At 37.6% G+C, this 24922-nt stretch overlaps 1 protein-coding gene across 1 annotated transcript; it reads left to right on the top strand.

Annotated features, from left to right (window-relative positions):
• Positions 1–1914: 1914 nt before the first annotated feature.
• Positions 1915–2403, top strand: LOC149164415 (uncharacterized). The gene has a single exon (XM_089429464.1). The coding sequence runs from the start codon at positions 1915–1917 to the stop codon at positions 2401–2403; it is 489 nt and encodes a 162-aa protein (XP_089285590.1).
• Positions 2404–24922: the final 22519 nt, after the last annotated feature.

Here is a 24922-nt window from a genome sequence, read left to right on the forward strand (position 1 = left end):
GGTCAATGCTCCATGTGATGTTCAACCTCTGCAAGGGTCTTAGCCACATTGAGATCCTTTTGTACCTGTCGTCCTACTACAACAACTTATACATGATGAAGATAAGAAGAACCCACGTGTGGAAAGGGTCCAATATCTGCATGTGTACACATCAATATTTTAGTCTCGTATACATCAAAAATCACAAAAAAATGTAAAACTTTAAAATATAAAAACTACCAAAATGTTTCTTACTTTAACTATGGCACCCCATCTCTTTCCATTAGGAAGCACAAGCTACAAGTCTTTACAAAAGTCCATTCTTGCATATGGATAGTCCCCTATCATAACTATTTTCATGCATGAGTCACCTACACTAGTGTGAAACTCATCGATGACTCACCTACATTTCTAGACATGAGATCCACATGCCTTCTCATCTGTGGGACTCATAGATCTTTGGGATCAAGCGAGATATTTTGTGGCCTAAGCAACAAAATCTTCTCTAAGGTGAAAGGAATCAATATCAAACAATAGCCATAGTTCATTAACTTTCCATGCTTTTTTATGGTCAGCTGCTCCTTCATGTTTACTAGTACTCCTTTGCTCGAGTTGAATACTATCTGCTCCAGACACTATAAAGCATATTTCATATGAGACTTATTGGCCACATGTAGAGTTGCACTACTGATGAATATAGAAATGATAAACATGATCATTCTTAGAGTCAAATGGACCACATCCTTGACGTCTATTTTCCCATATTTAGTTATTTAGGATCTTCGTCTAAAGTGTGCACTGACATAATCCTTGAATGTATCTCCATAACTCGTAGAATCGGACAAAGACATGGGGAAACTGCACCTAGATAGAGCAGTCAGGATGTAAAGATATTCTACATGTATTTCGAGTATACGTGCAACAAGTCTAATTTCATGTTCATGAACATCTTATGAACAAAGAAAGATACCTCAAAAATTCCATCTATTGCCTCATACAAGGAAGCCAAAACATGGGAGCCCGCCGGTCTCAGTTAGCAAGGGTTAGGGAACCTGTAGATACCGCAAGTGCATGAGGGTTATACTGTCTCTCACCGTTTCTCGTCGTTTCACACTGTTGCACCCGCGTCGTTTTCCCCGCCGTCCTCACATCACTGTTGTTCGTTCCGTTCCCGCTAGCAAAGATGGAAGGTCACATGGAGACTGACCTAGTCGACTAGTCCGCAGATTCGCTTGAAGACCAGGTCATTTTCGATAACCCTAATTTCTCAGTGTCGGTTTCATGATTTCCGGGGGATTCGGACCCCTTTCCGCAGGACACCTCGCTCATGGTCTCTTTGCCCAAATATATACCGGAACCATCGGCCTCTGTACAGTTTTTTGATTTCTCGCCGGGTCTGGAAGCACCTCCCCTGTCACCTGGTACCCCCAATAGTTATCCTTTGATCTGCACCCGCCCCTCTCCATAGTTCTTCCAACCCCTTCAGTGGCGGCCCTTGTTTCTGGATCACAAGCAGCCCTTGGGTCTGGGTTTCGGTCGTACGGATGTTTTGAAACCCCGGCGGTTCAAGTAAAAGGCACAAAATCCACATCTCCTGAGGGGACACAGAACCCCTTTGTGGATCATCCCTCGGCTCCTCGCACCAAGAAGTGGAAATCCAGGTGCATCAAGGTGACGTCAAAGGACATTAACATAAGGTTTGGAGAAACATCAGCCATCGGGGAAGTGGCGGTTATGGCTCGTACCATTCTAATAGGACATGTGCGAGGGCGGGCATACACAGCCAACATATTGACGCTATAGGTAAAGGAGATCTGGGGTGGTCTGCTAAAAGAATTGCCGGATGTCCATGTTCTCCCCTGTGGATGGTTCTCTCTTCATTTCACAAAAGAAATCTACACGGACCTGGTTCTGGCAAAGTACTGGCACATCGAAATGGCACCAGTCCTGCTCAAGAGGTGGAGTCCCCTTTTTGACCCTGAGAGTGAACATATTGGGGTGGGACCCCTGTGGGTTCGATTGTCGGGTTTACCGCTACAATACTGGAACGAGGATGTACTCATAAGGATTGGAAATGCACTTGGCACATACCTGGACCATGACCGCACATTTGTGGAATCAAAGAAGCATACACTTGCTCATGTGCTCGTTCACCTAGACACACGAGAAGGGCTGGAAGAAAAGATCACACTGCATTGGGGCAAATACAGCAGAATACAGATCCTGGACTACGAAGGTGTCCTGTTTCGCTGCAATCGATGCCATCAGGTGGGGCACCTGTTCAAGGATTGTCCGCTCAATAAAAAATCGGAGGAGTCACCTAAGATTACTCCAATCCCATCCAGAGGTGCCTCCCCTGTTATAACTCGACAGCCTCAGGGTCCCTCTCCTGTCTCACAGGTCTCTCCTCAAGCTACTCCGTAGAAATCAGGAAAGAAGGGATTCGGATCGTCCTCCTCGCCGATGACCAGGGCTCGGGCAGTAGCAAGGGCTGCTCAGGTCTCGGGTAACTCTCTAACCCTATCTCCCTGTTCACTTGATACTTCATCGATTTTGGTTACATCAAAAGCTCATGTATCATCTGTACACTGCATCATATCATCCCCTCCCCCGACTATTTCTTCGGTTCAACCTTCCTTTCGACCCTCTTCCTCATTTACCTCGCAATCATCTCCCCGTAAATCAACCTCCCATCCTTGTGCACTTTGATCCTATGCGCACAAAGCTGATCTACCAGGTAGTCAGGTGGGGTTGGATATCGTCCAATAAGGGACAGGACCTATGACCACCAGAGGCAGGAAAACTGAACTCTCAAAAGCTATCAGACGGGCTGGGGCAGAGGTAGCATCAGGTCGTCAATCTACACTCGAAGGGGTCCTTAGAGAAATTCCAACCCCGAGAAGTGTTCCCCCATGAAATTCTTATCTTTCAATTGCAGGGGTTTGGCTAGTCCCCCCAAAAAACTTGCCCTACAGAGGCTCTTCGAGGTAAAATAGCCTGACATTATTCTACTTCAGGAGACTCTAGGTCTGGCTGAGAATGTTACCCTCTCCTTACAAGCCCTAGCCCCAAAATGGAAATCCATGGAAACCGATGCTATTGGATGATCAGGGGGTCTGGCTATTGTCTACAATCTCAGAACCATCAGAATTGATGCAGCTTGGGGTGGACTGGTGTTCTTAGGTATTGATAATTTTTCATCAGAGCTTGGAAAATCTCTCAGAATCTTGAATGTTTATGGTCCCTCCCACGAGAGGGAGACTTTTTGGAGGCATCTCCTTAATCTTTCACTATTGGCCCAAGATCACACCATTTTGGGGGGGATCTAAATTTTTCTTTGGGGTTCAGTGAATCATCGGGGTCCTCGGCATAGGTGGATGCCATCACGGAATTCATGAGGAACATTCTGCATCAGAAAAACTTCATTAACGTCCCCATGCAGAAGCCTCAACCCACTTGGAGGAACAGAAGGGTGGGCTCGACAGCTTTAGCTCGCAGACTGGATAGATTCTTGATGAAGGGCCCTCTGCTTCAGCAATTTCACCATTATAAGCAATGGGTAGGTTCAGGGGGTATATCTGATCATTCCCCCATATATCTGGAGATATTTAGGCCACACCTGAAACAAAAATCCCCATTTAAATTCAATCACACATGGATACAAGATCAGGGTTTCATAAAATTGGTCAATGACTTCTGGAAGGCACATCGCATTGACAGAGAGGCTTCCCTGGCAAAGGGGTTTTGTAATAACCTCACCTTGATAAAGCATCTAACCATCGATTGGGAAAAGGAAAAGAACATAAAGGAATCCAAACAGCTCACCAACGTTGAAGCTGAGCTTTTTTCTCTACAGGATGACTGGAATTTGGGATTCATCTCGGGAGAGGGAAAATCTCGATTGATGGAGCTGGAAAACCAAAAAGCAAGCATCCTCAGACTAAGGGAGGAATCCAACAGGTTGAGAAGCAGAGCTATATGGCTGAAAGCTGGAGATGAAAACTCAAAGTTTTTTCAAAACTATGCAAAAGGAAGGAAAATCTCAAATACTATATGGAATCTGCCTCTACCAGAGGGGAGTCTCGCAGACTCATTCAATAAGCTCTCCTGGCTTGGTACTAATCACTTCAGAAGCATATACAAATCTCCACCAGGAACAAACCTGGCTGAAATTATTAATGTGGCAAATCATTTCCCTACACATGTAAATGAGGAAGATGTTGGAGATCTTACGGCTCCAGTCACCATGGAAGAATTGGAGGGCACATTAAAATGGTTCAAGAAAGGTAAAAGCCCTGGACTGGATGGATGGTCCATTGAGTTTTACCTAACCTTTATTGAACTCTTGGGTCAAGACTTGCTGAGGGTGGTGGAGGAAAGCAGAGCATCGGGCTATTTATATCATGCTATCAACTAAACTTTCATAGCCCTCATTCCCAAGACTGACTCCCTTTCCTCCTTCGATGACTACCGTCCCATCTCCTTGTGTAACTTTATTTACAAAATCATCTCTAATATTATTGCCAATCGTCTTAGACCCATCCTCTCCAAACACATTGCCCCTCAGCAATTTGCTTTCCTGGAGAATAGACAAATCCATGAAGCCATCGGTTCTGCCCAAGAGGCCCTGCATTCTATTTGGTCTAGACACTTAAAGTGCATTCTCCTCAAGATTGATCTGTCAAAATCCTTTGATCGGGTTAGCTGGCTTTACATTAAAATGCTACTCATTCATCTAGGTTTACCAATATCTCTTATCAACTGGATCATGGCCTGCATTATGACCCCATCTTATACTGTGCTCATCAATGATTGGCCTCCCATTTCTTCCACTCTGAAAGGGGACTCCGACAAGGATGTCCTCTCTCCCCTCTATTATTCCTCATGGTCATGGAGGGCTTGAGCCGTCTAATCATATCTGCTAAAAGAGAGGGATCCCTCAGCGGTCTCAAGATCACAGATGATTGCTATCTTACACATCTACTCTTTGTGGATGATTTCCTCATTCTACTGGATGGTAGCATCCGAGACTCTCTATCATTTTCCCGAATCCTCCAACTCTTCATGAAGGCCACTGGCATGATGGTTAACCAGCAAAAATCCACAATCACTTTCGCCAGATCCTCGGTAAACGAAGCTCAAATTGTTCATCAAGCCTTCCCTTTCTCCATTCACCCTATGGACAGGGGTCTAAAATATCCAGGATTTTGGCTAAAACCTGCGAGTCAATGAATTGCAAACTGGGTCTAGTTAGTCAACAAATTGGAGAAAAGGCTAAATTGTTAGAGTCACAGATATCTATCCAGAGTTGGTCGCCTCGTTCTCATTAAATCAGTGCTGGAAGCAACCCCAGTCTTCTTGATGGCACTTGCGTGGATTCCCAGAAATATTCTCGCTCGACTTCAACAAATTTGTAGCAAATACCTCTGGGCTGGAAGCCAAGAGAAGCGTATTTTTGCTTGGATTAGATGGCAGAAGATAGCACTCCCAAAAAGGTGGGGAGGCTGGGGCCTAAAGGATCTTCCATTATTTGCAAAAGCAATGGCAGCTAAAATGAGCTGGTCGCTGCTAACAAGCCAGAACTTATGGTCTCGTTTATCATACCATAAATACATTTGGCAACAAGATATTCTGGATTGGGTAAGGCTCCCTAGTTGGAATAGGACATGCATATCAACTGTTTGGAAGGCCTTGCTATTCTCATTGCCCCTAATCAGGGATAACCTGGTTTGGAGAATAAACGACGAACCTCTAGCTAGAATAGGGATGGATCCATGGATTGGCAGCGGAGGTAGGCATACCCTATCATAAGATCTGATTCAGTACCTACACTCCCGTGACATTAATGTAATTGCACATGTTGCTGATCAAGGAAACTCTGGGGTCTTTCATCAAGCATGGAAGTCGGCGCATCAAATGAATCTGCCACTCAGATGGCATCAGGAATGGCAAGACTACAGAACTGCACTAACCGAATCTCATATAAGAATCAGAGACGGTCCAGATGAATTAGTTTCGAGTGAGGCAGAGAATGGAAAATATTCTCCAAAGGCCGGATATATCACACTCAGCAGTCACAAAAAACCAAACCATATCCCGACCTAGTGGCAAAGCATTTGGAAACTATCAGCTTCGCCTAGATAAAAACTTTTTTTCCGGTGCGTATTGAGGAATAAGGTACCTACAGGAGAATGCCTAATGCACAGAGCAATACATGGGATAACTTGGTGCGTGTTGTGCAAAGACGCATCGGAATCCACAAAGCATCTCTTTTTGAGATGCAATGCTACACTAGAATTATGGAGATCTCTCTCAAATCACTTCTCTTTCAATGGCAATTGGGAAGGATCGAACCTGATGGAGGCTTGGGAAAATTGGGCACAAAAACATAAGGGATCGAAATGTATACTCCTTCTGATTCTTGTAAACTGGCAGATTTGGAAGGCTCGAAATCGCTCTATTTTTGAGAACAGACCTACCATCTGGCCATTGATTGAAGCCGCTATCACTGCTGCCTATAAGGAACTCCCTGACCCTCTGCCCCCAAAAGAACGCCATCCTCATCCGCCCCCTTGCATTGAAAAAAACATCCCTTGGGCCTTCTTTGATGGGGCTGCAAATCATCAAAGTTGTGGGGGAGGTTTTATATTACATTTGAATGAACATCATTATTACACTGTAAAATCGGGCCTGGGCACAGGAACTAATAGCTTTTCTGAGCTCATAACCTTGCGAAACCTTCTCCACTTTGCTCTACACCACCATTGTACTAGCATCAATATTTTCGGGGATTCAAAAACTGTAATAAATTGGTTCAATGGCATATATGACTGTCACATACACACACTCAACATGATCCTAAATGAAGATTTTGTTTTCAAGGTAGCTTTTAACAACATCTCGTGCTCCCACATTTACAGGGAACATAACGGCCATGCTGACAAATTATCCAAGGAGGTCGTGTTGATGGACAGAGGCATATGGGAGATCGCAGAGGTGAAGGGATGAAATGAATACAGATATTTTCACTGGCCATACATAGACCAAGAATACTAGCATGCACCAGAATCTTAATTACTGAAAGGATTTTTGTTTTTTGTCATGCAGACAGTGTTTATCTATGATGATCAGAAATTCCATATTTTTGTGCCTTATGGCAAAATGTAAATAGTCTTATATGACAGAACTATTTCTCGGAGAACTACATAGTGCTCTGCACGATATATTTATGTAAATATGGAACATTGTTATACACACAGTGGAAATCGCATATGCATAAAGCATCTACAATATGTAATTTTTCCAATCTTAATGAAAAATTACGGATTTTTCCAGTGGAAAAAAAAAAAGGAAGCCAGAAGAATTTGAAGATCCCACAATCTCTTAAAGTATGGATAGTGGTAGGCTTATTAGTTGTAGTTAAATATTACTCCTCATGTTCTATTGCCCTCAATATGGAAGCCATTTTGTTCCAAAAGATACCTGAAAAATCACAAGGACCATTAGGATGAGCTTCATACTAAAAATTAGAAAGGTTTTAAGGGAAGCAAAAAAAAAGGCAGGGAATTATTCTTAACCCACCCTGCTAAGGGTAGATAATATATTTTTGCACCCCCATTAGGTTATTTTCTTCCTTTCCAATGCTTTTTTCGATTTGTTGGGGGTGTGTTGGTCGTAGGGCAAGAAATTAGATCCCTAGGTGCCTTAAAAACTAAAATATATTGCATGAAATCACAAAATGGATGTAGAAGAAGAAAGAGAAAGTTTATAGCTCCAAACTAGAAGTGAAAACACTCAAAATGATCTACTCGATTGATCACAATTAGCTACAAAATATTTGGGTGAAAAAATACTCTGAAGTCACTCTCGAAGAGGTTAAATGTGAAATTATAAAAATGAATTACATTTTTCCTATTTTATTTTCATTTTCCTCAGTATTTTATTAATACTTTAATATTTTGACCTAAATCTGATTCAATTTTATAATGAAAAATGTATTTTTAATCTTTTGATGGTGTTTAGAGCATGTCAACAATTGTTTAATGGATTTGATGATGTCTATATTAAAATAGATCATTTTGACCACATAGCGTACTTTTATAGTTTTTTCACACACTATAAAATTACCAAAAAGGAACCCCTAGACTATCATTTCATCTCTTTTTATACTCCCAAAATATGAAAAAAATCGAGTACTTGTCTCTTTGAACTTGTTAAAGTAAATGAAAAGACATCTACTCAGTATAAGTTTAAGCCTTTTTTAGACTAAGCTAGAGTATCTATGAAAAAGGAATACCTTAGTCGAACATGGCTAAGAGGTTCTCATGAGTATTATTTTCTACATCTTTAGACTCAAGGGACTATCTATTAAAAGAAACATTTGGAATATTCCTTTTCTCCCTTTTTTCAAAATCTCTAAATAGGACAAAAATGTCGAGTTTCACCTTTGGTGGACTCCTAAAAACATCAAATACTGATGTAATCATTGACCATTATGATTCGTTAAATATAATCAGAAGGATTCAATTGAAGGATGAACTTATAGATCAAGTATATGTTATCCTCCTCAAGATTGTTAAAAAATGAAGATGTGCTGACCAAAAATGTTTGGGGAAATTGGAAAAATAGAGTACTCCACCTTAATGGCAACGATTCGCTCTTGAACGCGAAACTCTTCATCTTCATCTTTGTGGTTGTTATATTGGGAAATTTTCTTGTATTTTGGTCCATAACAACATTTCAAAGCCTCCATTTTTAGTTTTGGGTCAATGCGGCCAAGTCCATTCAGTGTTACCGATGTGTTCAGGAGAAATCATTCAGTTTATATCTTCTACAATATTCTTAGGCCTTCATTACATATCTGTCATTCCTGAACCAATTCCAAATCAATATCATTTTGTATCAAGTCTTGATACCTGTTTCATTTCATTGATGAGGGATACATCGTGGGCCTCCTATGACGAGTCGCTTCCTATTGAAATCATTTCATTATCGAGGAAGTTGACTTAGAAACGTTTTATTTAGTACCTTGGGGCTTGCGTACATATATGGAAATTTTCCTCACTCTCAACGACAAGTTTTCATCATTGGCCTTCGACTAAAAAATTATGTGTGGTGTCCGCATTCAACTCATTCATTCACACCATATGAGTTATACTACTATACCTTGAGAACCATTAACATCAATTGTGGTTTCTATCACATCTCTTAATTAATTGCATAATTGGATGGTAATTATATGGTGTCTACCATGTTTGACTCGAACTCCTTTATTCACATGGTTAGACTGGTACATTGAATGGTCAAGTGAATTAGATAAAAGTCCTGAGGATTAGTTACGTAAAACTTGGTTGTAGTTTCAAGATCAATGAAAAATTATGAAACATGATGGCTATGACCATATAGCCATCTAATCATAGATTCACACTTTTTCATCACTGGACATGTCTTCTTGTTCATTTTACATGTGATGTTAACTTATGTGCTAATAATGGGTATGTGTCACTTAGCAAAGATGTCATGATGTAAATGTATTATAACCAATGATGATCTCCCCCAGTTCTTCTCAATATTAACTTGTCACAAGATAAATCACTTCAGTCATTAGCCAATGTTTCTAACATTGTGCTTTAGGTGGCGATTTGTTACTAGCCATGTTGTCACATCTTGTCAATAGTCTAGCAAACTGAATTAATCAACATCCATGAACACCTTTTCATCATCCATACAAAAATCCCCAAGTATGACCCTCCCAAATCCTTGTGTTTCTATGTCCAACTACCTCAAATCAATGCTTTTAAGGCCCAATGTAGCATGACACTTTAGGGATCTTTGTTTAGCAACAAGTTTCTAAGTTTTGCACCAGTGCTGATGAACAACAAGTTGTCCCTTGTTGGGGATGAGTTGATTGTATAAGTTTAGGAAATTAAAAATAAACCCTAAGCTTCCTATTATAGAAGATCCCATCAATTTTTTCAACCATTTACCTTGAATAGGAACTTCGAATCTAATCTGATCTACCTGGAAGAAGGGACATGTGAATAAAGACTACAAATCTCGAACTAGAAAAGAAGGAGATGGACAAAAAGAGAACAACCATGAAGTAAATGTAACATGTGATGTGTTGCAAGATGTCTTAATTCTTTCATTAAAAAAAAATTGGTTCTTGGGTGGTAGATTCAAGGGATTCATTCCATGCCACACCTAATAGGAAACATTTTCATGGCTCCGTTCAAGGAGATTTTGGCGAGGCTCATTGGAGTGATGATAAGCCATGTAAATAGTTAGAATGGGTAAGGTATTTATAAAGAAATACAATGGAAACCAATGGCTATTGAAGGAGGCAAGGCATGTTCTATATCCAAAGAAAAATCCAATTTTATCAAGGCGGTTGGGAGGTGAAGGATGTGTAACTACATTTCCAAACAAAACCTAGAAGGTCACTAAAGGAGCCTTGGTAATATCAAAAGGAGAAAACGTTTGTACATTGTATTTATGCAATGGTATTTCTAATTTTCCCAATACCTTAAACTCCATAAGAGAATATGTGATATTGTGGCATCATGGTCTTGGGAAAATGAGTGAGAAGGGGATGTATATTATTCACTCAGGAAAGTTTGAATCATGTTGATTTGGATTTTTTTGAGAATTTTATTTATGGAAAATGCAAAGCCAAATTTCTCGAACTTGGTAACGAAAAAAAGAGTGAAAAATTAGAGCTTGTGCATACAAATGTATGGTGACCTTTTGGGTGTCATCAAGCAGTGGTTCTCACTATTATGTTACTTTTCTTGACGATGCAACTAGGAAACAATGGTTTTCTTGTATTGAAAATAAATTCAATGTTTTTGATACCCTTAAGAAATGTAAATATTTGGTTTAGAATGAGACAGGAAAGAAGATGAAGTGTCCCAGATCATATAATGGATGTGAATACTAAACAATGATTTTGATAATTACTATTCACAGCATGGAATTCATAGCGAGAAGACAATTCTAGGAACACCACAAGAAAATGGTGTGTAATAAAGGATGAAGAGGATAATCATGGAGCATGTAAGGTGCATGAGATTTTATGTACGATTTCCCTTACAATTTTGGGTAGATGTTGTAGATAATTTTGTTTATCTAATAAAAGGAGGGCCTTCAAGTTCCTTGGATGGTGGTACTCTAGAGGGGGCATGGACTAGTATAAAGGTAGACTACTCATTTCTAAAGACTTTTTATTGTGAAGAATTTTTCGATATTATTAAATAGAATCGAACAAAGCTTGAGGAAAAATCAAGGAAGTGTCCCTTTATTTGATATGGATTTAATGATTTTGGTTATTTCTTATATTGTTATGAAAACCATAAAATTAAGAGGAGTAGAGATGTGGTATTCAATGAAATGCTTTTATACAAAAATTAGTTGCAGGGAAAGAAACAATAAAAAGAAAACATAGAGTAGATGGTTCTTGAGGAGATAATAGGAAAAGTAAATTTCAAGATGCAAGGAAATCATAAAGATCATCAACAACAACAAAAACAATAACATGCACCTCAAACTCCTCCTAGTGTTGTTAGAATATCTACCAAGATAAGTAGACCCCCTCAGTAATATTGGCCTTCATTATATTATGTATTAGATATCATTTTGGGATTCAACTCCATTAAGTAAGTCATTCATCTATGACCATTTCCATTAGAGGTAGTCATAACTAGCTAATTTCTCATGATTTTTGAATAGTCCACTTATCACTCATTGCATCGGGTGATGCTCACATGGGTGGAGAAGTGGGATTGAAACTAGTGAAATGAATCACATAGCGTCAATCATCACTTCCGAGGCTTGCACTCGGTGACTAGGACTTCCCCAGATGTCATCCATCCCAGATCTCATTTGGCTCAAGCATGCTTAACTATGGAGTTTTCCCCACAATCTAGCCCACATAGCTTGCTACCACATTTGCAAAACCTTAGCAAGTATTGTGCCTCATTAACCATTAAAGAAGATTTCCCTTCACTCTTTTAGAATTAAGTATTGGGGGTTTCCGTAATGCATTATATTAGATATCATTTTGGGATTTGAATATTTTAAGTAAGTCATTCATCTATGACCATTTCCATAAGGGGTATTTGTAATTGACTAATTTCTCATTATTTATGAATACTCCACTTAGTACTGATTGCATCAATTGATGCTCACATGGGTGGGGAAGTCAGATTGAAAATAGTGAAATGAATCACATAGCGCCAATCATCACTTCCGGTGATTGCACCTCGTAATGAGGACTTCCCTGGAGGTCACCCATCCCTTTAGTCTGAGCTAATTCTAGTGAATGAGAAGTATATGAAGAAGCAATGTAGGTAGAAACTAGAAGTATCTGGGAGAATTCCATGAAGGAGATATGGAATCCTTGGTACATAACGAGACATGGGACTTATTCATGTTTCCTGCAAGTAAAACAAAATTGGACAATAGATGGGTTTACAGGTTGAAGGAAGAAGATCAAGGAAAATAAACGTATAAGGATAAAGTTGTGGCAAAGGGGTTTGCACAAAAGAATGCTATAGATCTTAATGAAATATTTTATCATGTTGCCAAAATAACATGAATCAAAGGCATTTTTATTCTAGTGGCAACAAAAGATTTTCATATTGAACAGTTAGATGTAAATAAAACCTTTCTCCATGGGGATATGGAGGAAGAGATGTATATGCAATAACACAAATGAAATGAGGTCAAAGGGAAGGATAAATTAGTGTGAAAGTTTAAGAATAACTTGCATGGCTTAAAACAGGCTCCAAGTTAGTGGTATCTAAAATTTGACAGGTTTATGCCTGAGATATGTCATACTAGACGCCACTCTAACCACAATATTTATCTTAATAATCAAAATAATGGAAATTGTATTATATTTGTATTCTATGTAGATGAAATTCTGATTATAGTGTCTGTCATGAAAGAAATAAATGTGCTCAAAGGGAAATTGGCTAATTCATTTGCAATGAAGAATTTGGGTGTTGCAAAGTAAATCCTTGGTATGAGAATAGAGAAAGGAAGAAAAAAATCCCAAATTAACGTTGTCTCAGAGTGAGTACGTAAAAAAATGTTAGAAGCATTTATTATGCATAATGCAAAACTAGTCAATATACCTTTGGCTAGCCATTTCGTACTAACCAAGAAAATGTGTCCTAAGGACAACGAAGACATGGATTAAATGCATAATGTTCTATATGAATAAGCTGGTGGAAGATTAATCTATGCAATGTGAGAAAGATCATGATGTTGCACATGTAGTGGGAGTTGTAAGGAGATATACAAAGAATTCGAGGAAGGAGCATTGGACGGAAGTGAAGTGGATTCTTAGGTATTTGAGAACTATCACTAAACAATAGTTATGTCTTGGAGGTTCAAACACTGTTCTACAGCGATATGTCGATGCCGATATGGAAGGTGATAAAAATAACTAAAGGATCACCATAGGGTATTTGTTTATTGTAGGTGGAACAACTATGAGATAGGTTTCAAAAATGCAAAACATTGTTGTACTTTCAACAACAGAAGAAAAATATGTTGTTGTTAGTGAGGGTAGTAAAGAAATAATTTGGTTTGAAAGGTTTATGGATGAGTTGGGAAAGAAGAAAGAGATTGGTAGATTATACCACAAAAATTAGAATGCTAGTCATATTGCAAGGAACTCACATGTCATTCCAAGAAAAACATTACACAACTAAGGTACTATTTCATAGAGTTAGTTTTGGAAGATGAACAATTGAAGGTGGAAAAGATACACACTAGCCAGAATCCTATGGATATTCTCACAAAGGAGGTAAATAGGGAGAAACTAATATTTTTCTTAGTTTCAATCTGTCCTCAAGTATGATGGTGGAGATGAGAAACAAGTAGAACCAAGTGAAGCCATTTTCCAACATGTGAAGAAATGATGGAGTTGATATAGTAAGTCTGAAAGTGGGATATTATTGGGTGTGGAGAGTCATTATCTTTTTTATTGTTTAGACATTTTCGTTTTAGTTATGGTTGGATCATAGTCCCTGATAGGGGCATTTGGGGGTATTTCCCCCTTATTAGTGCCACCAAGGGGGTCCAGGGGGGGCAGCAGTAGCCAACTAGCTCACCCTTGTGGGGGTTTGGGGGAAATTCCCCCGAAGTAAAGATTATATGAAAAATTTCCTTGTAACATATTATAATTTCATAGTCAAACTCATCTATTCTTTAGTTAGAATATTTGAGAGTAGAAGTTATGTTAATTTAGGATTATTTTCCTTAGGAGGAAACCATCAATTTATATGAGGGAATTGTATTGTGGTTGTGTATTATTCTAATCATGAAAAAAAAAGGAGTCTCTATGTGAGGGACAGGAGGAAATCATGACATATTTTTTATCAATTTTACCACTTAATTTTGATGGATAATATAAAAGAAGGAATGGATGTTTCTGCATTGACATAGCACAAATTGTGTGAACCACATATATTTGTGGCCTCTTGTTTTATGCATTTATATGATTGTGTTTATGTAATATTTTATGTCTTCCATTGCCCATTTACTTAATTTCTAATAGGTGTCAGTGACATTATAGCATAAGACACATCACCTCGAAGGTAGATGCTTGAAGGAAGCTCCTTTGAAGAAACTCTGTAGAGGTTCTAAAATGAGTGCTACACAGATTTTGCTTAGAAATAAAAGTCTAGAGTTTAAGTTTTGATCGAGGTGGATATTGTTAGCCACCCTCCTATTCCACTTCAACCAATAACAATGTCTCTTTTAGTTCTTGATTTTCCTTAATTGTAGCACAATTTACTATTTTTGGCAGTTTCTCAAGTCTTGAACTTCTAGAGTCATTTTGAGACCCTAAACGATGGTTTTAGGGAAAACAGAGAGACTGAAAAAGGTCTCGAACAACCTAACCACCTTGTTTTGAATTTACTCTACAACTTCTTTGACATCTTCCAAACTAGGTATTATGATAGCCAAACAGGGATCATATCATAAAGTTATGACCTCAGGAAATTGATGTACCAATTTACCCAAGCATGGCCCACATTTTTGGCACTTCATCTCCCAAGGTTAGGTTTTTGGATGCTTATGGTTTTCCATTGTTTCTCAATATTAAAAATGCCTTGGAGCCTCATCGTAACACAATTCAGAGGCATATAGCCACCACATCTCTTCTGAGAGATAACCTACCATTGCTCGAGCTAGATTATTTCCATTCTGTTTGTAAGCATATTTATTATTATGATATTAATGAAATGAAGTGTTATTTCTCTTGCATTTCTATATTTATGGTTGTATCTATAATTTGTTGCATTCGTGTTTAATTTCGGATCAATGGTATAAGAGCGTTCTGATCTCTCTCTATTTTTCTTTGCGTGTCCTCAATGAGGTCAGGGAATAAGATGTTAGGGCTCGATCTAGTTGAGCCATTAGAGGACCAGCCACAAAAATCGCGACGACCTCCCTTGGTGGAGGAAAAAAATACAAAGGGGGCATGATATCCTTCCACAATATTGCTCGAGGAATCCCTCGAGTGAAAGAGGAACATGATCATGGATAACTTTGACTAGATCCTTCGAAGGCTACCCCATTGGTGACACATCTTCATCTAGAAGCCACTTTTGAGGTGCCACTCATTTTAAGGTACAATTTAACTTCGATATTCCCATATTTGAGGGCCAAATAGGCATAAATGTCATAGATCAATGGTTGAATCTTTTGGGAGGATATTTTTCTATTCATGATTTTTCCAATCGAGAAAAGATTACTTTTGCACTTCTCAAAGTTTACCCATGCATCAAGGAATGGTGGGAAGCCAATTGTGAACAAAAGCAAGAGAGGGAATCCCCATTGTTTTCAGTTGCGCCCACTTGGGATTATCTTTGAGACACCATAAGCTAACAATATTACCCTGTTGGGAGCTACAAAGATAAATACATAAAGTGGAGAACGTTACAACATGGAAGGGACCAAGATGTTTTCGAGTTCACAAATATTTGAGACAAGAAGAAATGACAACATATTTTTTATCAATTGTATCTCTTCATTTTGATGGATAATATAAAAGAAGGGATGGATTTTTATCAATTGACATAGCCCAAATTGTGTGAACCACATATATTTATGGCTCTTGTGTTTTATGCATTTAAATGTTTGTGTTTTTTTAATATTTTATTTGTTCCATTGCTCATTTACTTAATTTCTAATAGGTGTCAATGACACTGTATCATAGGTTAGATCACCCTGAAGGTAGATGCTTGGAGGAAGCTCCTTTGAAGAAACTCTATAAGGGTTTTAAAATGAGACCTATTCCACTTCGACCCCAACACTGTCTTTTTTAGTATTTTATTTTTGTTAACTGTAGAAGAATTTACTATTTTTGGCAATTTTTTGGGTCCTCAACTTATAGAGCCATTTTGAGGCCTAAACGTTATTTTTAGGGAAAAAAAGAGACCAAAAAAATTCTTGAACAACCTTACCCCCTTAACACCCTATAGTCAAAACTTCAACTCCAGACTTGTATTTCTCAGCACAATCTTAGTAGGGCTCATTTTATAACCACTATAGAGTTTCTTCAAAGGAGCTTCCTCCAAGCATCTACCTTTGGGGTGATCGATCCTATGATACACTGTCATTGACACCTATTAGAAATTAAGTAAATGACAAATGAAACAAATAAAATATTAAAAAAACACAAACATTTAAATGCATAAAACATGAGAGCCACAAATATATGTGGTTCACACAATTTGGGCTATGTCAATTGAGAAAAATCCATCCCTTCTTTTATATTATCCATCAAAATGAAGAGATACAATTGATAAAAAATATGTTGTCATTTCTTCTTGTCTCAAATATTTGTGAACTCCGACACATCTTGGTCCCTTCCGTGTTGTAATATTCTCCACTTTATGTATTTATCTTTGTAGCTCCGAACAGGGTAATATTGTTAGCTTATGGTGTCTCAAAAATAATCCCAAGTGGGCGCAGCTGAAAAGAATGGGGATTCCCTCTCATGCTTTTGTTCACAGTTGGCTTCCCACCAATCCTTAATGCATGGGTAAACTTTGAGAAGTGCAAAAGTAACCTTTTCTCGATTGGAAAAATCATGAATAGAAAAATATCCTTCCAAAAGATTCAACCATTGATCTATGATGTTTATGCCTATTTGGCCCTCAAATATGGGAATATCGAATTTAAATTGTACCTTAAAAGGAATGGCACCTCAAAAGTGGCTTCTAGATGAAGATGTGTCGCCAATGGGGTAGCCTTCGAAGGATCTAGTCAAACTTATCCATGATCATGTTCCTCTTTCACTCGATGGAGTCCTCGCACAATATTGTGAAAGGATATCATGCCCCCCTTGTATTTTTTTTTCCTCCGCCAAGGGAGGTCATCGGAGTTTTTGTGGCTGGTCCTCTAATGGCTCAACTAGATCAAGCCCTAATATCTTATACCCTGACCTCATTGAGGACACACAAAGAAAAATAGAGAAATAACAGAACGCTGTGATACCATTGATCCGAAATTAAACACAAATGCAAAAAATTATAGATATAACCATAAATATAGAAATGCAACAGAAATAGCTCTTCATTTCATTAATATCATAATAATAAATATGCTTACAAACAAAATGGAAATAATCTAGCTCGAGCAATGGTAGGTTATCTCTAAGAAGAGATGTGGTGGCTATATGCCTTTGAATTGTGTTACAGTGAGGCTCCAAGGCATTTATTATTGAGAAACAATGGAAAACCCTAAACATCCAAAAACCTAACCTTAGGAGATGAAGTGCAAAAAATGTGGGTCGTGCTTGGGTAAATTGGTACATCAATTTCCTGAGGTCATAACTTTAGGATATGATCCTTGTTTGACTATCATAATACCTAGTTTGGAAGATGTCAAAGATGTTTTAGAGTAAATAAAAAACAAGGTGGTAAGGTCGTTCGAGACTTTTTTCAGTCTCTCCATTTTCCTTAAAACAATCATTTAGGGTCTCAAAATGACTCTAGAAGTTCAAGACTTGAGAAACTACCAAAAATAGTAAATTGTGCTACAATTAAGGAAAATCAAAAACTAAAAGAGACATTTTTATTGGTTGAAGTGGAAGAGGAGGGTGGCCAACAATATCCACCTCGATCAAAACTTAAACTCTAGACTTTTATTTCTCAGCAAAATCTTTGTAGCACTTATTTTATAACCTCTACAGAGTTTCTTCAAAGGAGCTTCCTTCAAGCATCTACCTTCGACGTGATGTGTCTTATGCTATAATGTCACTGACACCTATTATAAATTAAGTAAATGGGCAATGGAACACAAAAAATATTACAGAAACACAATCATATAAATGCATAAAACAAGAGAGCCACAAATATATGTGGTTCACACAATTTGTGCTATGTCAATGGAGAAACATCCATTCCTTCTTTTATATTATCCATCAAAATGAAGAGATAAAATTGATAACAAATATGTCATGATTTCCTCATGTTCCTCACATAGAGACTCCTTTTTTCTTCATGATTAGAATAATACACAACCACAATACAATTCCCTCATATAAATCGAGGGTTTCCTTCTAGGGAAAATAATCCTAAATTAACATAACTTCTACTCTTAGATATTCTAACTAAAGAATAGATGAGTTTGACTATGAAATTATAATATGTTACAAGGAAATTTTTCATATAATTTTTACTTCGGGGGAGTTTCCCCCAAACCCCCACAAGGGTGAGCTAGGTGGCTACTGCTGCCCCCCCTGGACCCCCTTGGTGGCACTAATAAGGGGGAAATACCCCCAAATGCCCCTATCAGGGACTATTTTCCAACCACAACTAAAACAAAAATGTCTAAACAATAAAAAAGATAATGACTCTCCACACCCAATAATATCCCACTTTCAGACTTAGTATATTAACTCCATCATTTCTTCACATGTTGGAAAATGGCTTCACTTGGTTCTACTTGCTTCTCATCTCCACCATCATACTTCAGGACAAATTGAAACTAAGAAAAATATTATTTTCTCCCTATTTACCTCCTTCGTGAGAATATCCATAGGATTCTGGCTAGTGTGTATCTTTTCCACCTTCAATTGTTCATCTTCCAAAACTAACTCTATGAAATAGTACCTTAGTTGTGTATTTTTTTCTTGGAATGACATGTGAGTTCCTTGCAATATGACTAGCACTCTAATTTTTGTGGTATAATCTACCAATCTCTTTCTTCTTCCCCAACTCATTCATAAACCTTTCAAACCAAATTATTTCTTTACTACCCTCTATAACAACAACATATTTTTCTTCTGTTGTTGAAAGTACAACAATGTTTTGAATTTTTGAAACCTATCTCATAGTTGTTCCACCTACAGTAAACAAATACCCTATGGTGATCACCTTCCATATCGGCATCGACATATCGCTGTAGAACAGTGTTTGAACCTCCAAGACATAATTATTGTTTAGTGATAGTTCTCAAATACCAAAGAATCCACTTCACTTCCATCCAATGCTCTTTCCCTGAATTCTTTGTTTATCTCCTTACAACTCCCACTACATGTGCAACATCATGATCTTGCTCACATTGCATACATTAATCTTCCACCGTATTATTCATGTAGAACATTATACATATAATCCATCTCTTCATTGTCCTTAGGACACATTTCCTTGGTTATTACGAAATGGCTGGCCAAAGGTGTACTGACTAGTTTTCCATTATGCATAATAAATGCTTCTAACATTTTTTTTTATGTACTCACTCTGAGACAATGTTAATTTGCGATTTCTTTTTTCCTTTCTCTATTCTCATACCAAGGATTTACTTTGAAACACCAAAATTCTTCATTGCAAATGAATTAGCCAATTTCCCTTTGAGCACATTTATTTCTTTCATGTTAGACACTACAATCAGAATTTCATCTACATACAATACAAATATAATACAATTTCCATTATTTTTTTCTTAAGATAAATAATGTGGTTAGAGTGGCGTCTAGTATGACATTTCTCAGGCATAAACCTGTCAAATTTTAGATACCACTAACTTGGAGCCTGTTTTAAGCCATGCAAGTTATTCTTCAACTTTCACACTAATTTATCCTTCCCTTTGACCTCATTTCATTTGTGTTATTGCATATACATCTCTTCCTCCATATCCCCATGGAGAAAGGTTTTATTTACATCTAACTGTTCAGTATGAAAATATTTTGTTGCCACTAGAATAAAAATGCCTTTGATTGATCTTATTTTAGCAACATGATAAAATATTTCATGAAGATACATAGCATTCTTTTGTGCAAACCCCTTCACCACAACTTTATCCTTATACATTTATTTTCCTTGATCTTCTTCCTGCAACCTGTAAACCCATCTATTATCCAATTTTGTTTTAATTGTAGGAAACATGAATAAGTCCCATGTCTCATTATGTACCAAGGATTCCATATCTCCTTTCATGGAATTCTCCCACATACTTCTAGTTTCTACCTACATTGTTTCTTCATATCCTTCTCGTTCACTAGAATTAGTCCAGACTAAAGGGATGGGTAACCTCCAGGGAAGTCCTGGTTACGAGGTGCAAGCACCAGAAGTGATGATTGGCGCTATGTGATTCATTTCACTATTTTCAAGCCGAATTCCCCACCCTGTGGGCATCAATTGATGCAATGAGTGCTAAGTGGAGTATTCATAAATAATGAGAAATTAGTCAATTACGAATACCTCTTACGGAAATGGTCATAGATGAATGACTTACTTAACATAGTCAAATCCAAAAATGATATCTAATATAATGCACTACGGAAGCCCCCAATACTTAATTCTAAAAGAGTGAAGGGAAATCTTCTTGAATGGTTCATGAGGCACAATACTTGCTAAGGTTTTGAAAATGTGGTAGCAAGCTATGTGGGCTAGATTGTGGGGGAAAACTCCATAGTTAAGCATGCTTGAGCGAAATGAGATCTGGGATGGATGAACTCTGGGGAAGTCCTTGTCACAGAGTGCAAGCCTCGGAAGTGATGATTGACTCTATGTGATTCATTTCACTAGTTTCAATCCCACTTCTCCACCCATGTGAGCATCACCCGATGCAATGAGTGCTAAGTGGACTATTCAAAAATCATGAGAAATTAGCCAGTTATGACTACCTCTAATGGAAACGGTCATAGATGAATGACTTACTTAACGGAGTTGAATCCCAAAATGATATCTAATACATAATATAATGAAGGCCAATATCATTGAGGGGGTCTACTTATCTTGGTAGATATTGTAACAACATTAGGAGGAGTTTGAGGTGCATGTTATTGTTTTTGTTGTTGTTGTTGATCTTTATGATTTCCTTGAACCTTGAAATTTACTTTTCCTATGATCTCCTCAAGAACCATCTACTCTATGTTTTCTTGTTATTGTTTCTTTCCCTACAACTAATCTTTGTATAAAATCATTTCATTGAATACCACATCTCTACTCCTCTTAATTTTATGGTTTTCATAACAATATAAGAAATAACCAAAATCATTAAATCCATATCAAATAAAGGGACACTTCCTTGATTTTTCCTCAAGCTTTGTTCGATTCTATTTAATAATATTGAAAAATTATTCACAATAAATAGCCTTTAGAAATGAGTAGTCTACCTTTATACTAGTCCATGCCTCCTCTAGAATACTACCATCCTAGGAACTTGAAGGCCCTCCTTTAATTAGATAAACAAAATTATCTAGAACATCTACCCAAAATTGTAAGGGAAATCCTACATACAATCTCATGCACCTTACATGCTCCATCATTATCCTCTTCATCCTTTATTACACACCATTTTCTTGTGGTGTTCCTAGAATTGTCTTCTCGCTATGAATTCCATGTTGTGAATAGTAATTATGAAACTCATTGTGTAGTATTCACATCCATTATATGATCCAGGACACTTCATCTTCTTTCCTGTCTCATTCTGAACCAAATATTCACATTTCTTAAGGGTATAAAAAACATCGGATTTATTTTCAATACAAGAAAACCATTTTTTCCTAGTTGCATCATCAAGAAAAGTAACATAATAGTGATAACCACTGATTGATGACACGCAGAAGGTCACCATACATTTGTATGCACAAGCTCTAACTTTTCACTCTTTTTTTCTTTACCAAGTTCGAGAAATTTGGCTTTGCATTTTCCATAAAAAAAATTCTCAAAAAATTCCAAATCAACATGATTCAAACTTTCATGAGTGAATAATATACATCGCCTTCTCACTCATTTTCCCAAGACCATGATGCCACAATATCACATATTCTCTTATGGAGCTTAAGGTACTGGGAAAATTAGAAATACCATTGCATAGATACAATGTACCAACCTTTTATCCTTTTGATATTACCAAGGCTCCTTTAGTGACCTTCTAGGTGTTGTCTCGAAATGTAGTTACACATCCTTCACCTCCCGACTACCTTGATAAAATTATATTTCTCTTTGGATATAGAACATGCCTTGCCTCCTTTAATAGCCATTGGTTTCCATTATATTTCTTTATAAATACCTTTCCCATTCTAACTATTTTATGTGGCTTATCATCACTCTAATGAGCCTGGCCAAAATCTACTTGAATAGAGCCATGAAAATGTTTCCTATTAGGTGTGGCATGGAATGAATCCCTGGAATCTACCACCCAAGAACCAATTTTTTTTTAATGAAACAATCAAGGCATCTTGCAACACATCACATGTTACATTGACTTCATGGTTGTTCTCTTTTTGTCCATCTCCTTCTTTTCCAGTTCAAGATTTGTAGTCTTTATTCACATGTCCCTTATTCCCACACTTCCAACACATAATCCTCGATATGGATTAGGATCTCCCTTTACTTCACTTATTTCAATGTCCGAGGCTCTTTCCTCTCTGTGTATTTCTTCCCCTAGTATTTGCAGAAAATAATTACAAGTTGTTGCACCTAAGCTTTTCTATTGCATTTCATCGCTAAGGATAACACCAAAAAAATCATCAAACATTAAAGAAATAGAGCTATTAGGAACATTCCCGTATGATTAGTCTACAAAATCCAACCTTGATGGTTTATATCATTGTAAATTTATAGGAGAGTGTGGTATTTTAGGAATTATTTTCCATTTACCAATATCAGCTTGGGATACACCCTTGATGGGAGGATGAGCTGAGGGGGTAAGAGGCGAAATATCCAAGGTAGGATCAGATTGGATGCAAAGTTCCTATTCAAGGTAAATGGTTGAAAAAATTGATGGAATCTTCTATAATAGGAAGCTTAGGGTTTATTTTTAATTTCCTAAACTTATACAATCAACTCATCCCCAACAAGGGACAACTTGTCGTTCATCAGCACTGGTGTAAAACTTAGAAACCTGTTGCTGACCAAAGATCCCTAACGGGTCATGCTACGTTGGGCCTTAAAAGCATTGATTTGAGGTAGTTGGACACAAAAACTCAAGGATTTGGGAGGGTCATACTTGGGGATTTTTGTATGGATGACGAAAAGGTGTTCATGGATGTGGATTAATTCAGTTTGCGAGACTATTGGCAAGATGTGACAACATGGCTAGTAACAAATTGGCACCTAAAGAACAATGTTAGAAACATCGGCTAATGACTGAAGTGATTTATCTTGTAACAAGTTAATATTGAGAAGAACTGGTGGAGATCATCATTGGTTATAATACATTTACATCATGACATCTTTGCTGAGTGACGCATACCCATTATCAGCACATAAGTTAACATCACATGTAAAATGAACAAGAAGACATGTCCAGTGATGAAAAAGTGTGAATCTATGATTAGATGGCTATACGGTCATAGCAATCATGTTTCATAATTTTGCAGTGATCCTAAAACTACAACCAAGTTTTATGTAACTAAACCTCAGGTCTTCTATCTCATTCACTCGACCATTCAATGTACGAGTCTAACCATGTGAATAAAGGAGTTAGAGTGAAACATGGTATACACCATATAATTACCATCCAATTATGCAATTCATTAAGAGATGTTATAGAAACCACCATTGATGTTAATGGTTCTCAAGGTACAGTAGTATAACTCATATGGTGTGAATGAATGAGTTGAATGCAAACACCACACATAATTTTTTAGTCGAAGGCCAATGATGAAAACTTGTCGTTGAGAGTGAGGAAAATTTCCATATATGTACGCAAGCCCCAAGGTACTAAATAAAAAGTTTCTAAGTCAACTTCCTCGATAATGAAATGATTTCAATAGGAAGTGACTCGTCATAGGAGGCCCACGATGAATCCCTCATCAATGAAATGAAACAGGTATCATGATTTGACACAAAATGCTATTGATTTGGAGTTGGTTCAGGAATGACAGATATGTAATGAAGGCCTAAGAATATTGTAGAAGATATAAACTGAATGATTTCTCTTGAACACATCGGTAACACTGAATGGACTTGGCAGCATTGACCCAAAACTAAAAATGGAGCCTTTGAAATGGTGTTATGGACCAAAATACAAGAAAATTTACCAATATAAAAACCACCAAGATGAAGATGAAGAGTTTCATGTTCAAGAGCGACTCGTTGCCATTAAGGTGGAGTACTCTATTTTTCCAATTTCCCCAAACATTTTTGGTCGGCACATCTTCATTTTTTAACAAGCTTGAGGAGGATAACATATACATGATCTATAAGTTCATCCTTCAATCAAATCCTTCTGATTATATTTAACGAACCATAATGGTCAATGATTCCATCATTGTTTGATGTTTTTGTGAGTCCAACAAAGGTGAAACTCGACATTTTTGTCCTATTTAGAGATTTTGTAAAAAAGGAGAAAAGGAAAATTCCAAATGTTTCTTTTCGTAGATAGTCTCTTGAGTATGAAAATGTAGAAAATAATACTCATGAGAACCTCTTAGCTATGTTCGACTAAGGTGTTCCTTTTTCGTAGA

This window comes from Pinus tabuliformis, chromosome 5_1, assembly GCF_031772625.1.
Source record: "Pinus tabuliformis cultivar Carrire ecotype Pingquan chromosome 5_1, CPIR1, whole genome shotgun sequence".
NCBI lineage: Eukaryota > Viridiplantae > Streptophyta > Pinopsida > Pinales > Pinaceae > Pinus > Pinus tabuliformis.